At 38.0% G+C, this 15,408-nt stretch overlaps 1 protein-coding gene across 4 annotated transcripts in view; it reads left to right on the top strand.

Moving 5' to 3' along the window:
- Window positions 1–15,408, top strand: part of cdin1 (CDAN1 interacting nuclease 1) — a 137,766-nt gene that overhangs the window by 55,329 nt on the left and 67,029 nt on the right. For 3 of the 4 annotated variants that reach the window (XM_078563266.1, XM_078563269.1, XM_078563268.1), the window contains 3 exons: window positions 5,046–5,125; window positions 5,523–5,572; window positions 11,016–11,083. In XM_078563266.1, coding sequence (XP_078419392.1) covers window positions 5,046–5,125; window positions 5,523–5,572; window positions 11,016–11,083 — 198 coding nt within the window. The remainder of the gene's footprint in view (window positions 1–5,045; window positions 5,126–5,522; window positions 5,573–11,015; window positions 11,084–15,408) is intronic. The other variant, XM_078563267.1, reaches the window with a different exon arrangement.

Below are 15,408 nucleotides of genomic sequence, written 5' to 3'. Positions count from 1 at the left end.
AAGTAAATTACTGTTCCACCATGAAAGGAATTTTTGGGGCCTTGGATGACACGAAGAAAGGAGGTAAAGAGGGGAGGTATTTCATCTCCGCTTGTATGGGAAGGGGTATTGGCAACGATTGAAGAATGGACCAGGGTGTGGAGGAGGGCACTGGCCTTTCGAAATACTAAAAGGGGAGGGGAGGCAAGGGCAAGATGTGTTTGGTGGTGGCATCACGATGGAGATGGCAAAAATGGGGAAAGATGAAATGTTGAATGTGGAGGTTGGTGGTTGTTGTATAAGGCAAAAGGGAAACCTATTGTGGCTCTGGGAGAGGTGTAAAGGGTGAAAGCAGAAGTGTGGGAACTGGAACAGACACGGTCAGCATCCCTGTCAACTATGGTATAGAAGAATCATCGATTGAGGAAAAGGGAAGACCCATCTAGTGCTGATATGGAAGGTTGCAGAACAAATGCAGTAGCGATGGAGAAATTGGGAGAATGGAATAGACACCATGCGTGAAAGGGGTGAGGACATGCAGCAAAGGTAGCTGAGGGGGTCACTGGGTTTCTGGTGAATATTGATCAAGAGCCTATTCCAACAAATAGAGACGGAGAAGTCGGGAAAGATTCGGAGGTGGATCATGTGGAGATGAGGGAAAGTGAGGAAATTGGAAGCAACGTTTATGAAATTTTCCAGTTTGGGGCCAGTTAGGAAGCTGTATTGATAAAGCCACCATAGTACCGGATAAAAAGGTGAGAGAGGGGACCTGAATAGGACTGGAACAAGTAACGTTCCACAGAGTTAGCTGTGGTCCCACTGGCAGCACCCTTGCCTCTGCGTCTCGAGGTTCCGGGTACAAGTCCCACTCCAGGGCTTGAGTACAAAAATCAAGACTGATACTCCAATGCAGTACGAAAGAGGCGATGCCATTGTTCAAATGAGATGTGAAACCATGGGTCCCATCTGCCTGCTCAGATGGATGTAAAAGAACCCATGGCACTATTTTGAAGAACAGGGGTGTATCCGTGGTGCCCTGGCTAATATTTATCCCTCAATCAACATTGCAAAAAACAGATTACTGGTTATTTTCACATTGCTGTTTGTGGGAGTTTGCTGTGTGCATATTGGCTGCTGCATTTCCTACGTTACTACACTTCAAAAATACTTCATTGTTGGTAAAGCACTTTGGGATGTCCAGTGGTCATCAAAAGCACTATCTCAATGGAAGTCTTTCGTTTTTGACATATCCAACAAAGAAGCAAGCATTGCTAGGACCCATATGGGTTCCGATAGCAATCCCTTTTATTTGGAGGAAATGCATGGAGTTAAATGAGAAGTTATTAAAGGTGAGATTTTCAAGTTCAGCCAGACGGAGGAGAATGGCAATGGATGGAGACTGGTTGGTCTTCTGTTCCAGGAAGAAGCATAGAACTCTCTGATTGTGCTAGCAGGGGATGGAGGTGTGAGGATTCATTGCCCATGGTGAAAAGGAGGCACTTAGAGCCAGGGAACTAGAAACTGCTCAGGTGGCAGAGGGCACCTGAAGTATCACTGATGTAGGTGGAAAGAGAACAAAGGGCAAAAAGATTTACTCAAGATAGAAAGAAATCAGCCCTTGGGGGCGAGAACAAATTGAAACAATGGGCCGACCAGAGAAATCCTGCGGGTGAGTCTCGGTAAAAACAGGCGTTGGGGGACCGTGAGATTGAAGGTACTGGAGGGAAGATCTCCAGAGGAGAAGAGGCCAGTGACAGTTTTGGAAGGGATGACTTCTTGTTCAGTGGTGGGATCATTGTCCTGTAGGAGGTAGGAGAAGGTGTTGGAGAATTGGCATTCTAGAGATAGGTATAGCATATAATATCAGCACTACCCTTGTCAGCAAGTTTGACAGCAATGTTGGTGTTGGACCTGAGAGAGTGCTATAAGTTCATAGAGAGATAAGTTAGAATGAGTGAAGGGAGTAGAGAAATTCAGATGGCTGTCATGCAGGCAGCTCTTGATGAAAAGATCTAGAGGAGGTAAGAGGCCAGAAGCAGGGGTCCAGGCAGAAAGAAAGTTCAGAAGATGAGAAAGGGTCCACTGTGTAGGCACGAAGGCAACTGAAGAAGAGCTCTGTGGTGCCAAGTTCAAAATTCATTGAGTTGGGGATGTAAAGGGATGAAGCTGAGGGCTTTGTGGAGAACTGATTGTTCAGGGTCGGTGGAGAATGTCAGAAAGGATCATGAAAACCCACCAAGAGGTGAAACTAGAAGAAGGGATGGAGTCAGAGAAAAATGTAGGGGAAGATGGATCCAGAGGAGGTTTTGGTACCCTTAAGTTGTTGATCTCATGACCCTTGCCACCTGAAAGGAACAACGTTTTTTGATAAAGTGCTGGATGAGACAAAGGATGAAATGAAACTGCAGACAAGGAGAGCTTTGAGATAGAGTAAGCTGATACTGCTGTCGAGAGTGTGATCATGATGGTGTACGGTTTGAGCGTGACTTTCAGGATGCGGTGAGAACAGTGGTTTAAGGAACGCTGAACATCTTAGAGCTAGCTGTAATCATGGGCCAAAACATGAAGGGTGGAATTTCAGTTGGAATCAACGTGGAATAAGTCTGAGCCAGAGATGGTTGCTGAGCAAGGAGATGTGGCAGTGAAAGCAAATTTTGGTAGATACCTGATCAAACACAATAAGGGAAACAAAAAGTGATGACGATAAACGAGGTCAAAGAAACAAATAGAAATCCCATCAGAGACTAGAGCAGAATTCCTTCAAAGGTCAGTGACCTGAAGCGTTAACTCTGTTTCTGACCCCGCAGACGCTGTTGAGTATTTCCAGCATTTTCTGACTTTGTTTCAGAGTTCCAGCATCCACGGTATTTTACTCTTGTTTTGGAGGAAACCTCGCGACTTTGATGCAACGCACAGGAGTTTTTACAAGAGATCCTTTTTTTGTAATTGTGTGAATGCATACGTTGAATTTTTGAAAAATCTAAAAGTTTTAACTATTAAAAGTTTATGTTTTAATGGGCTCTTTCACAAATTTGCATTTGTCCCGGAATTAATTCAAATGTTGAAACTCTTCCTGCGGTAATTTTTATTTTAATTCCTCTTTTCACCACCCCTGCTGCAGCCTAACTGTCTCAATGGGGTGGGGGGGGGGGATGAGCCACTTAAAACACAAGTTCTACTCTGAGCCAATATTCTTTTAAATGAGCCACTAAACTGAAGCTCAGTCTGCCTGCCCCAGTGATGCAAAGAGCCCGAAGGGATTATTTGACAATGGAGTTCTACCTGTGTTCACTAATAACAACAGCACCAGAAACTCATTCACTGGTCATTCATCTAATTTTCAGTTTGCCAGAAGTTACTGTGTCCAGATAGGCTGCTACATTTACCCACATAACAACACAACTACATTTCAAAAGCTAATTTATTGAATGTGAAGGACTTTGAGAGATGAGATAAGATGTCCTATAAATGCAAGCACTTTCTTAAACTCTGACAATTAAATCTGACATCTCTATCGACTTTGCAATGCATTTAGTATCCCTTTTGTGAATGAGACCATACATCAGGGCTAAGGTGTTTGGAGATGACCACTATTGGCTCAAATTATCTAAAAATTACTTCCCTTAAGCATATGCGTAAATACACACGGGCTTACACACAAAAAAATTTAATGTTAAAGTTCAGGGAGCTGTTATAAACCACTGTGAAAGTTTATGATCTCATTCGAACCCTGTGTTAGGTTATAGCTTTAAGACATGCATGCCTCTGGTTTAGTCATTTGTCTTTTTTTGAAGTCAAAGGAAGTTTTAAAAAATTGGAGAGTGATGGCACTGTATGTGACAATACTGACCTTTCATCTCTGAAATCTGGACATGATCTGTCTAGTTTGACATCTATTAAAGGTTTCAACTGAAATGAGTGTGGGCAGTTTCAATCTAGTTTCCATTGAAGCAAGCTGCCTTGACTTGTAGCTGGCACCAATAGAATGAAATAGGTTGAGGGGAGAGTCAAAGATGGTGAAGAGTAAGGAAGTATATCTGAAGTTGAACTTGATTTGTGTTGTCAGGGTAATAGTAGAGGCCATACTGTATTGCACTTAACCTGTAAAGGTTAGTGCCAGCTTCAAGGAGGAAACTAGTGCTGCCATTTCTCCCTTTTAATAAGACAACATGCACAACACATGTTTTAAAGTAATATTCTGCATAAATAGTTTTCTATAGGATTTTTCATGTTACACCTATAAATTTCCAACTGAATGGCTAAAAAGTCTATTACCAGTCAATTGTTTCTGCCTAAATCAAGCAATGGCTGTGTTCATTACCCGTTTATAAAGACTTAATAGATTTGATACTCAGTTTTATCCATATATATTTAGATTTAGTTAAAGTACAAACCTGAATGGTATAATACAAGGGGGCACTGGAAGTTAGTTGCTATTTATTTGAGGAGTACTTGCTGCTGCACAAAATCATATTTCTGGTACTACTCCTGTTTTACTGTTAAAATCTTCACTTGAAGTAATCTGCTGCATACAAAGCTTATGAGTTTATAAGCAGTAAAGAAAGAAATTGCCTTGTTATACATTCCAAAATCACAGAGCATCTGAAAGTTGTGTTAGAACTAAATGTTTGTTTGAATAAAAGCAGAACAAACTCGAGGGAAAACTGCCTGTTTCATAGAAATGTTAAAGAAAGCTCAAGCATTCCATCCGATCTTTCGAATCTCTTTCCTACTTTCCACAAGACGTTTTTATTTAAAGAAAAACGCTTTATTCAGTGACCTGTATCAGTTGGAAAATAATTCTCAAAATTTGTAATTTCAATTGGGTTACATTTGCTAGTATTGGCCTGAGTTGATGCCTTACAATGTATACCCTTGCATTATTATTACATGTTCGCTTACCTTTGTTCTACCAAAACTAGTTAAATAAAATTGATTTAATGAGATCAAAAAGAGGCATTGTAACCTATTCATATGGTGTGTAACGCAAGATAAATTCACTACTTTATCTGTAATCTGAAATAGAACAGCACAATATATTAACGCTTTTTTTTATCCCTATCTAGCGAGCAAACCTGTCATAAATGGCATGTTAAGGGACCCATCTCAGATTCCTGACAGGGTTCTAGCTAATCAAGTCTATCAGGTACTGTATTAATCACAGTTATCTTTTCCAGTGACATTTTGTGTTAAATAGTGGTTCACACACTCACAGCTAAAGTAAAAGACTTTATACTTCATTTAATTACTGTCACTGTAAACCTTCATACAGATCAGAGTTCACAGCAAAGCCAATAAACTATTTGCGTATAAAAGCTTTTTTCTTTTTAATAGCTTCCTTTATTGTTCATGCAAGCCATGCAGGTTCTATTTTTTACATTTTAAAATTGAACAGTCCTTGACAGTCTTTTGAACCATACTCGGGTACTGTAAATTGTAATTGCAGTTCTCGGAATACTATTTGCTATAATAGTTATCTGATTTACCAGTGGATTATCTGACTACATATTTAATGCACTTTTTCATCTCTTATTTGCTTGCAGTGTACGGTGAACGACTGCTGTTATGGACCATTGGTAGACTGCATCAAACAGTATCTTTTTCCATAAAATTTAGGACTGAAATTGACGAGCTATGACTCTGTAGATGAGATGTGTCTAGCGTAACCTGACATCAAGTTCTGCTTCACATAACATGTGTTTCATACCATACCCTTGTATTTTCAATCAACAAGGGTCACGACAAACCTTATTCCGTCTTAGCCACAGACATTTCAGTGTGGACAAAGTGATGTTGTTGTAAGAGGGAAACAATAGTAGAATTCACTGCTTTAAGGCTGTGACTAAATTGCCGCAGTGCTAGTTACAAGATTCATCAGATCTTCTTTAATAAAAACTTGGATTGCTGGAATCAGGTTGCACGTTTATTCAACTCCGCTAGATTTTTAAACTGAGCTTCCATAATCCGATCTGAGTTTCCTTTGACATATTTCTATGTTGCATTTCGAGTATTAAAAACAATAATTGTCCTGATTTTGTTTAACCAAATAATACCTACTAAGGTTTCAGTGTTAATTCAGTGGTAGCACCGATCTCCAAGTCAGAAGATTGTGCATTCAAGGCTTACTTCAGCATCTTGAATACTGTCTTGAATACATTTCAGTGCAGGGTTGAGGGAGTGCTGCACTGTCAGATAAGATGTTAAACAGAGGCTCCGTCTACCATCTTTAAAGAGGAGCAAGGGAGTTCTCCCAGTCTTATTGCCAATATTTACAAACATAACAAAAAAAAATCGATGTTTGAGGTACCATGCTTTGCACAAAAAGGCTGCCATGTTCCCCTGTATCACAATGGTGATTATATTTGATAAAATACTTCTTTGGATGTGAAGCACTTTAAGGGGTCATAGGATAATGAAGGTTTTATAGAAGTGCAATTTCTTCATTTTTTAAGTTGATAGGTACTGACTGAATTTGTCAAAAAAAAATCTAAAAATTAATTAAACAACTTGGATTTGTTTAACACATTCAACATGGAGAATGGTATTTTTATTGGAATGTTGAAATAAATAAAATGGATAAAGAAGCATGGGATAAATGATGGAAGGGACATTTAGGAGCAGTTACCTGAAAGCTTGAGTGAAACAATAGGCTTAGAAAAACACTTAATGATAAAGAGGCAGATAGCTTCAGGGAGGCAGTTCCAAAGAGTTGGACTGGGACAGTTAGAAGCTCTACTACCACTGATGGGGCAAAGAAAGCAGGAATTGGAGGGTGCAGGATGGTTTACAAGGCTGAAGGAGATTGCTGATATAAGGTGGACCAAGGCCATAAAGGGAGTTACGATGAGTACATAATTTTAATTGAGAGCATTGAGAATAGGAAATCAAGATTGGAAATGGCAGTTAATAGGCAAACAGGACTTGATGTTGGACAGGGATATGGGCAGCTAAGTTTATGGAGGATAGAATGCCTTTAAGGAGCACATTAGAGAAATCTGGTCTAAAGGGACAGAAGCATGGATAAGAGTCTCAGTGGTGGTAGAGGCAGACAATATTGCAAAGTTGGAAGAATGTGGTCTTGATAACTCATAGATTTGAAGCTTAATTCTGGGTTGAAAGAATTCCAAGTTTTGGACAACCTGGTTTAGCAATTAGCAATTGGCCATTGAGAGGTTGGTGCCAGTGACAAGGGAACAGAGTTCATGGGTGGGGATGAAAAAGATGGTTTCACACTTCCTAATCTTTAGATAAAGAGAGTGTTGGCATGTCCATGACTTGATGTTGACCACACATTCTGCCAGCACAGGGGTGGTTAAGGGAATAAGTGGAGTGTTCTAACCGATCTTTTAGCAGTGTTTGCTTGAGCTCAAGATGCTATAAACAACTGTTCTTTTGTGATCTCTTTCTTTCTCATGTGAATACACATATAAGATAGAGGAGGTATTTTGATCAAATCACCCTACTGATATTATAGACTGAAAATTAAGCTGGAGTGATTCAATGTCACCTACCCTTGTGATTTAATGATTACTCTGCTCCTATCAAATGTTTTTAACCTATAATATTCTAATGTCTACCAGCTAGTATTTATTATGAAAGCTCATCCTGAGTTGCTTAGTGATGCTTTTATTGGCAGTATTCAGCTGTTCAAGAGTAAAGTTTTTGCATGGAGTAATGCAACCCTGCATGATATCTGATCAGAAGGTTTATAGCTTTATGTGAATCGTATGCCAGTATTTGTAGCTTATGCATTAAATTTGTTGTTAAACGATGTAAAAAATTGTTTGAGATTGTAATTATCAACTTATTGGACCTCCACAAAACACCAAACTCTGAGATTTACGTAGCTGGATGTTTTTACACCAGGGCAGCGTCACACTGTCTGAGATTGTTGCGCATTGACACTGTTTCTCTGTATGGCATACTTTAACACAGTTGTGGTCTTTATGATCTCATTTGGCAGGTTTTATCCCTGTGTCCATGTGTCTTAGTCGCTCTCACTTATAACTTCAATGTAACCCATTTTAAGGTTTTGTTATCAAACCATTTTATATGGAATATTTTAGACATCACTTGAAATCGCAGCAGCAGTGTCCTACCAGAATATTTTTTGTCAGTTCAAGTAACAGCTGTTCATGTTTTGCTCCTGATTCTGACCTATTTCTGATGGGGTGATTATTCCTTCCTTCCCATGTCATTGAATTGAGAGGGTTGAGCAGTTTTTTCATTCAGAGGGATACTATGTGCCAAGACGCAACATCAGCAAATATCAGTGTAAACCCAGACCAACTGGTTTTATTTAAAATGTTCCTTTATTACGTAAAGCACATTTGTGGAAATAATTCTTTATTGTGGCCTCCAAGCGAAGGGATGTTGGAAAAAGATATTTTGATGTTGTGCATCAGTACAACAGTTTAAAGGGATCTACGTTGATTGATAGGTCAGGAACAGTTTACTTGATCCTGTCTGGTTGTGTTAATAACACCCCCTGCTAAAGTCATTTCATGATCGCAACATGTTTCTTGCTCATCAACTATTGACAGTTAGTTCTTTTTTTAAAAAAAAACCGTGATGAACATCTAATAACCAGTGCACATCAATACACTCTTACTTTCATCTAGCACACTGATAACCAGTTGCATTTACACAGCCTATGTCTCCCACAATACAGTATATCATTCACATGGATTAGTGCAGTGAATTCGATTTGATGTTGATGTTCAGCATTGAAGCAGAAATGTTTCATGCAAAATTTTGTATGATGCTATTATGTGCTCAAGTTTTTGTTGTAAGCAAATCCTCTGCCATCAGGATACTTATTCATTTTTGAGTTGGCCAGTTTTTAAAATGATATAAACAGTGAATACTGGTAACTTTTTGAAGGGTTGAGAACAACTTAACAATAATGTGAGGAAATTGAATTGTCATAACACACAGCTCAAGCCTCCCAATAAAATAATGCTATCAACTCAGGTATGAATTCAATTTCCTTACTTAAGTCTATCAGTAAATTCTCAGCTGCTACCCTAATGATATTGTCAGAATTTGCTGTTTTAACCAATAATTAAGAAATAAACAGAAAAGAAATGGGTGGTCAAGTTGATTATAACCTTGTTAATTTTATAAAAAGGACACCTCTTTAAATGCACTCGTCATCACAGTGATCCTTTCAGCTTTGGATACTGCAGAGTTTGTTTCATCTATGATAACTTGTAGGAGGTTATATGCTTTACCCCGACCGCCTTACAATTTTATTTCTAAAATCTTTGAGTCAAAAAATAGTTTAATTGATTTTCGTTCTTGTTTAAAGCATACTTTGTTCATGAGAAATTTCCATTACTGAGAAATAAAAATAGCTGATTTCTTTGTCAAAGCATTTTGAATAATTTGGGGGAAGAAAGTACCACTTAGTGATGTAACAGAGGCATTGCAAGTCGGTCATGAAATTAACATTGGGATTTCTATCGGAGTGGCCCCCATTGATATCATAACAAAACAATAAGCATTTGAATATTTTTACAGTCCACTTTAAGATATGTGTTTAATACATATGTTATTAGCAAAATGTGTCAAAAGAAACTGTACTCTTAGTACAGTATCTGTTTTAAAAATTATGAAATTGTTGCTGATATATAAATTAGTTATTCAGTTACTTTAGTTAACAAAGACTATGTCAAATCTATTTAATATTAAGAATGCTGTAGCTTTAATAGATCATGTGATTTAAGCAAATCAATTTCAAGTTCAGCTTTGCGAAGATAATATATCGTGAAGGATTGTATATTGATTTTAAATATTAACTATCTAAATGTATGTAAAACAGCAACAACAAAATAAAGTCAACTTCAGCATAAATGTCAGGAGACTGATTTTTCAGAAATATTAGGTTAATTCTGGGAAGTTGCTGAGGCCATTTACATGTGTTTTTCTCCATGGACGATGCAGCAATGACACAACAGATTTTTAAATGCATCAGCTATTGTTTAAACAGTACCTGCAGTATTTTGATGCGTTTTTATTTATTTTGTTCTTTTCATTTATTCCCTTCCAATTATGTTTCATTGTTCCATCCCACTTGAAGGCAATGACTTTTATGCTGGGACATGGTTTCTGTAGTCATTGACAGTTAATTATTACCTTGCCCAAGTGGCATCCTTCACCCCCGAACCTAAACAATAGAGTGCCAATGGGCTCATCAGCCATACTGTTATCACAGGCAACCTTGATCCTGTTTTCACTGAGAAGTTAACACACCTTCAGTGAGGGCCATAAAACAAAAACGTAAAGAACCCAAATTCTTTAGCACCTTATCATATCCCTCAGAAATATTCCAAACTCCTTTACAAAGAATGAATAACATTGTGCAGTTACTGTTGTTATGGGTCATGCATGGCACCTAGGAAGATGAATCAGAAATAGATTCCCTAGCCAATATAAGCCCTTTAGCCTTGAGGCTATGAGATCATGATAATGGTCCATCAAATAACCTGGCTGGGATTGGCTAACAGACCAACAATCATAAATTCAGACTCTCCTAAACAACCTGCTTCACTACCATAATACATTGTACATGAACATTACATAATGTGCTTTTTTATGCCCCCTTAATATTTTCACTGATCTGATGGGGTCAGTGAATTTTCTAGGAAGAGTTCAAAGTACAGTTTGAAATAATTCTCTTAATTTTGTTCTTTGTATAACTTATTTGTTGAACAGGCTATTTTAATTTTTAAATTATAATTAAGGTAATGTTGAACAAACTATATGGCCCCAATATATGATCCATTTGGCAGCATTATTGAAATTAATCTTTCCCATTTAACAAAATATTAATCAGCTTTCTTCAGTCCAAAATGCTTCACATGGCCCATCAAAGGTTAATTTAGGTTGACTTTATATCAGCATTGATGGTCTTATTGTTCGTCCAATGTAATGTGTAGTTAAAAATATTGACTATTATGAAGAACATATTCTAACCAACCGTTGTTGCAGTCTTGTGCATCATCAACATCCCTTCCTTAACTTACAACCTACAGTGCCATTGGACAGGAGCATGAAATTCTGCTTCGTGAACAATTGCAAAGAAAAAAACTATCCTTTTTAGGTAAGAATTTGATCATAAACGATTTATTTCACAGCTGTTTACTTGAAAGGAAACTGCAATACGTGCATTGTATCTGTAGGGCTGAAAGAAAAGCTGAGATGATTGATGCTGTGCATGTTATCTTATATTGATTTAGGACTAGGCAGGAAATCAGATACCTAATACTCTTATATATAGCACACGTACAACCTTGTAATTAATATTTTATGGAATAAGTAGTTGGAAAATACCTTTTTAATATCCGCTTCTGTTAATACTTTCGCTATCCTGAGATTATATATATGATCCGTCCCTTCAGAGACTTGAAATGTAGCACAGGGAAACAAACTTAAGAGGTGGTTTACATATCAAAGAAAGGAGTTGGAGGAAGCAACTATCTGATGTGGAGAAGGTATCCTAAAAGGAAAATAAACTAACAATTACTGGATCGATTCTTGGAATGGAGAATTGCATAATAACTTTGGACGCAGGCATGTTTGTGCTTGTAGAAAACAGTTTTCGGTTCTGTGTGTCTGTTGAATGTCTTTAATTAGATAATTAATTCGGGAGTTTCATTTTCTCTCCCAACTAATATAAACATCTGTGTTGTTGCTTAAAGAACAAGTCTTAAGTATCTGAATCAAATTTAAATTTCCATTAAATATAGAATTGCAGTTTATTCTTAACCCATCTTTGACAGTAAATTAACACTGCAGTCAGAAAAAAATCACCCTTTCAGTGTCCTGTGTGTGACATACTGAATAGCCATTGAACTTCTTGTCTGTCCTGGTACAGCATATTCCTGAAGCAATACACTATTTTAGCCTGACTGTTGGGTACATTTTTCATCGAATTGAGCATAGTTTACCTATTTTCTTGGATTGTGACACATCGTAGGCTATGTTGTATTTGCAGGTATGTGCATCTTCTGAGGGTTCAGTACATTGATGCAGTACTGTGTTCAGCACGAACAACCTCAAACTCAGGGCACAGTTATTTAGCACAAAGATTAGTTAGAGCACTGGGTTTATTGAGCACTAGGTGTGGGGAAGATTTGGACTTGTAACCCTTGTGGGTATTTTGGTGGTTAGTATTCGTATCTCAGTAAGTTGTGTCTCGTTTTTAAACAGTATGGGTATTGTAGTTCCACAAGAGCAGTTTGGGAATTGCAAACCCCTGTATCTACATTTAGACTCTCAATCTCTGACTGTCGCTCACACACAGAATTTATCAATTAGAGTTGGAAATCCTGAGAACCCAAGACTTTGGTTAAATTTCCAACTTTTGAGACTGAAGCACAATTCCATCTCCCCAGCTAGATTGGCAGGACAGACTTCCGGACTGGAAACCTCCTATAGGCATTTAACAGCATTAAATGAATAATTTTCTTAGTAAGTTTTTGTGATTTTTCAGAAATGTGTTATTAATGCCCTTTTCTCAAAAATAATGAGAAGCAATAATTTTAGTGATTTGATTTGTTTTGGCAGTGACTGGCTAGTTCCTTTTAGGTAGCTTTGGATAAAAACAAATGAGGGATTTGCATAGGTTTGTGCGGGCTTCTGGTCCATGACTGGTACTTCTTGTTAATTGGCTTATAATCTCTTCTTATCTACCTGCATGTCACAGATTGAATTTTTTGACTATTTTTCCCTTGGACAGGATTTGGAAATGAGTTACATTTAAGTGGCGTTTTTTGAATTAAAATTCTGCTTAGTTATTTCTGCAGGCACAGAGACATTGAAAAGTGTATCTATTATTAGACCAGGTATTGAAGATATGATTAGTAATTGGCAGCAGACAATAGTTAATTCATTATCTCATCTTGCGTTTCTTACAAATATCCACCCATTATCATTGGGATGATCTCGTCGTTTGACCCAGAATGAGGTGCCTCCAGAGATTTTGCTCTAGTTAGGAGGTGGTAGTTGATTTCATTGACAGGTATACTGGTGAATCATGGAAACAGGAAGGAGTTAGAGGGACAGTCCAGCTATTTCCTGTAGCCAGAGCAACACATGAATTAGGAGCAAAAATAGGCTCCTCAAGCCTGCTCCACCAACAAAAATGGATGGTCTGTTGGGAGAAAGTGAAGAAAAGATCAAGCTAGTTGATTGGGCAAACAAGTGTTATGGTATTAATCAAGCCCACATATGACTTGGCTTGTTTTAATTCTAAACTGACCAAAAGAAAGCATTCAGCTGCTAATCCAGGGTAGGTAGCATGGTTTATTATTGTACTTATTCAACAAGAGCAGTTTGAAGTTAAGTGAAGTGGTAAGTTTTGATTCCAACTTTTACTCTGTACATTCACTTGCTGTGTTTGTAAAATAAACAACTCATATGTGACAAAAACAAAAAGCTAAAAGCTACTGCGGATGCTGGAAATCCAAAACAAAAACAGAATTACCTGGAAAAACTCAGCAGGTCTGGCAGCATCGGTGGAGAAGAAATCAGTTAACATTTCGAGTCTTCATGACCCTTCGGCAGAACTGAGTATAGTTAGGAGAAAAGTGAAATATAAGCTGGTCTAAGGTGGGGGGGCGGGGGGAGAGACCTTGTCTCACTAAAGTAATCTCAATCTAACTACTGAAAGATTGGAGCAGTGCATGTGAGGGCCCATGTGTGAGATGATGATCAGATCAAAGGTTTACGATTGTTATACCCCAAGTTATGTAGCCACATGATTAGATGGTGGGTTGTGGATGTGCCATCATTGAATATATTTAAGGCTGAGATGGACAGAATTTTGGTCTTTCAGGGAATGAGTGGATATAGGGGACAGGCAGGAACATGGAGTTGAAGCCCTAGATCAGCCATAAGCATATTGAATGGCAGAGCAGGCTTGATGGGCCATATAGTCTTCTCCTGGTTCCTGTTTCTTACATTCTTATGTGGAAACATCCATCGTAATGCAATATATGGGGCCATTTATAGGATGCCAAGCACTGGCAAATATGAGAGAATATTTAAAGAGGGCACAAAATTTTTAATATTATATTTGAGTGAATGAATCAGCATAATTAAGTTAAATGGTTATTTGAGCCAGTCAGGTATAACAGACTTCACACGTGATGCTTTGCAAGAGTGACACAGTCTGAAATGTATGTTCTCATGACCAATGGATACATATTTAATTAACTGTTCAAACACTCTTCCGAGTTAGTTATCTTAAAACTACAAATGTATGTGGAATATGCCGATAAACCAGACCTTGGAAAATGGCAATTTAAGCAAAAATAGAAAACTGGTGTTGTTTATATAGTGATAGAGAAATTTAAGATCCACTCTCATGCATGAAATAACTTGATAACATGTATAGCAAAGTATGTTTTAGTACTGAAACCTTTGGGTCTAACAATGAAAAGACTCTTTCTACATAAAACAAATAAAGCATTGGGGGGAAAAACTTTCAGTGGCATTTTTACATGAACAGTAATCCAAGGTACAAAACGTTCCAAACAGTGAACTCCAATAGATTAACTTGTTTTTTTGCAATCTTCATTTTCATTGGGAACAATGTCACAATGGCAAATACTAATTATCCACCAAATAAAATCCCAGAAATAGTTACATTAAAGGCATATAATTTATTTGGACATGAAATTGTGTTGACCTTGGAATTTTCTCATGAGGCACAACAGCAAAACTGTCAGAGTTTCAGAACATTGGCCATGAAAGTACTGTCCTCTGCTGATAAATGGATTGGAAATTGGCTACCCAGCAGTGGAATGGGCCATTAATTTTAATCAGAGGTGATGTGAAAAGGAGAGTAGGCTGTACCGCAATGTCAACAGCCCAGTAGGTGTTAAGAGAGACCACACAACCTTCTCTGTTACTTGTTTTAGCTATTAGTTTAGGTTGGGTGAAGACAGAAAGGCATGTCTGGAATTGAATGACCAGGTCACCCAAAATGTAATGGAGAAATCAGGTGTTTCAGAAATAATAACAGCGAGCCACTTAGAGTCAAGGACGCTTTACTGACTGGACAAGAACAGAGCATGCTGACAATTGCCAGGGTTGCAAACATTTTTGTATTTAAACAGTATATAGACTTGTAAGCTTCTGTATTTGCAGAATTAAATATGAAAGCTAATATTTTGTAAAAAGGCAGCATTTTCACTTTTAAACTACCTTTTGACTCGGTCCAAGGAAGTGTTTTGATATGTGATACCAGACAATAGGGTATCTGAGAATTGGCTATCCTTCCCCCCCCCCCCCCCACCCCCCAACTCAGTCTTCAGAGGAACCCTCGGAAATTATAAATTTCATTTGATTATCACCTGAGACTTAATAAGGGCGATTTTTCTGTGTGCGTCCAGGTTCACTGGATTGCATGGGCGCTGTCAA

Source organism: Cetorhinus maximus, chromosome 18, assembly GCF_964194155.1.
Source record: "Cetorhinus maximus chromosome 18, sCetMax3.hap1.1, whole genome shotgun sequence".
NCBI classification, from domain to species: Eukaryota; Metazoa; Chordata; class Chondrichthyes; order Lamniformes; family Cetorhinidae; genus Cetorhinus; species Cetorhinus maximus.
This window is presented reverse-complemented; position numbering and strand designations above follow the sequence as displayed.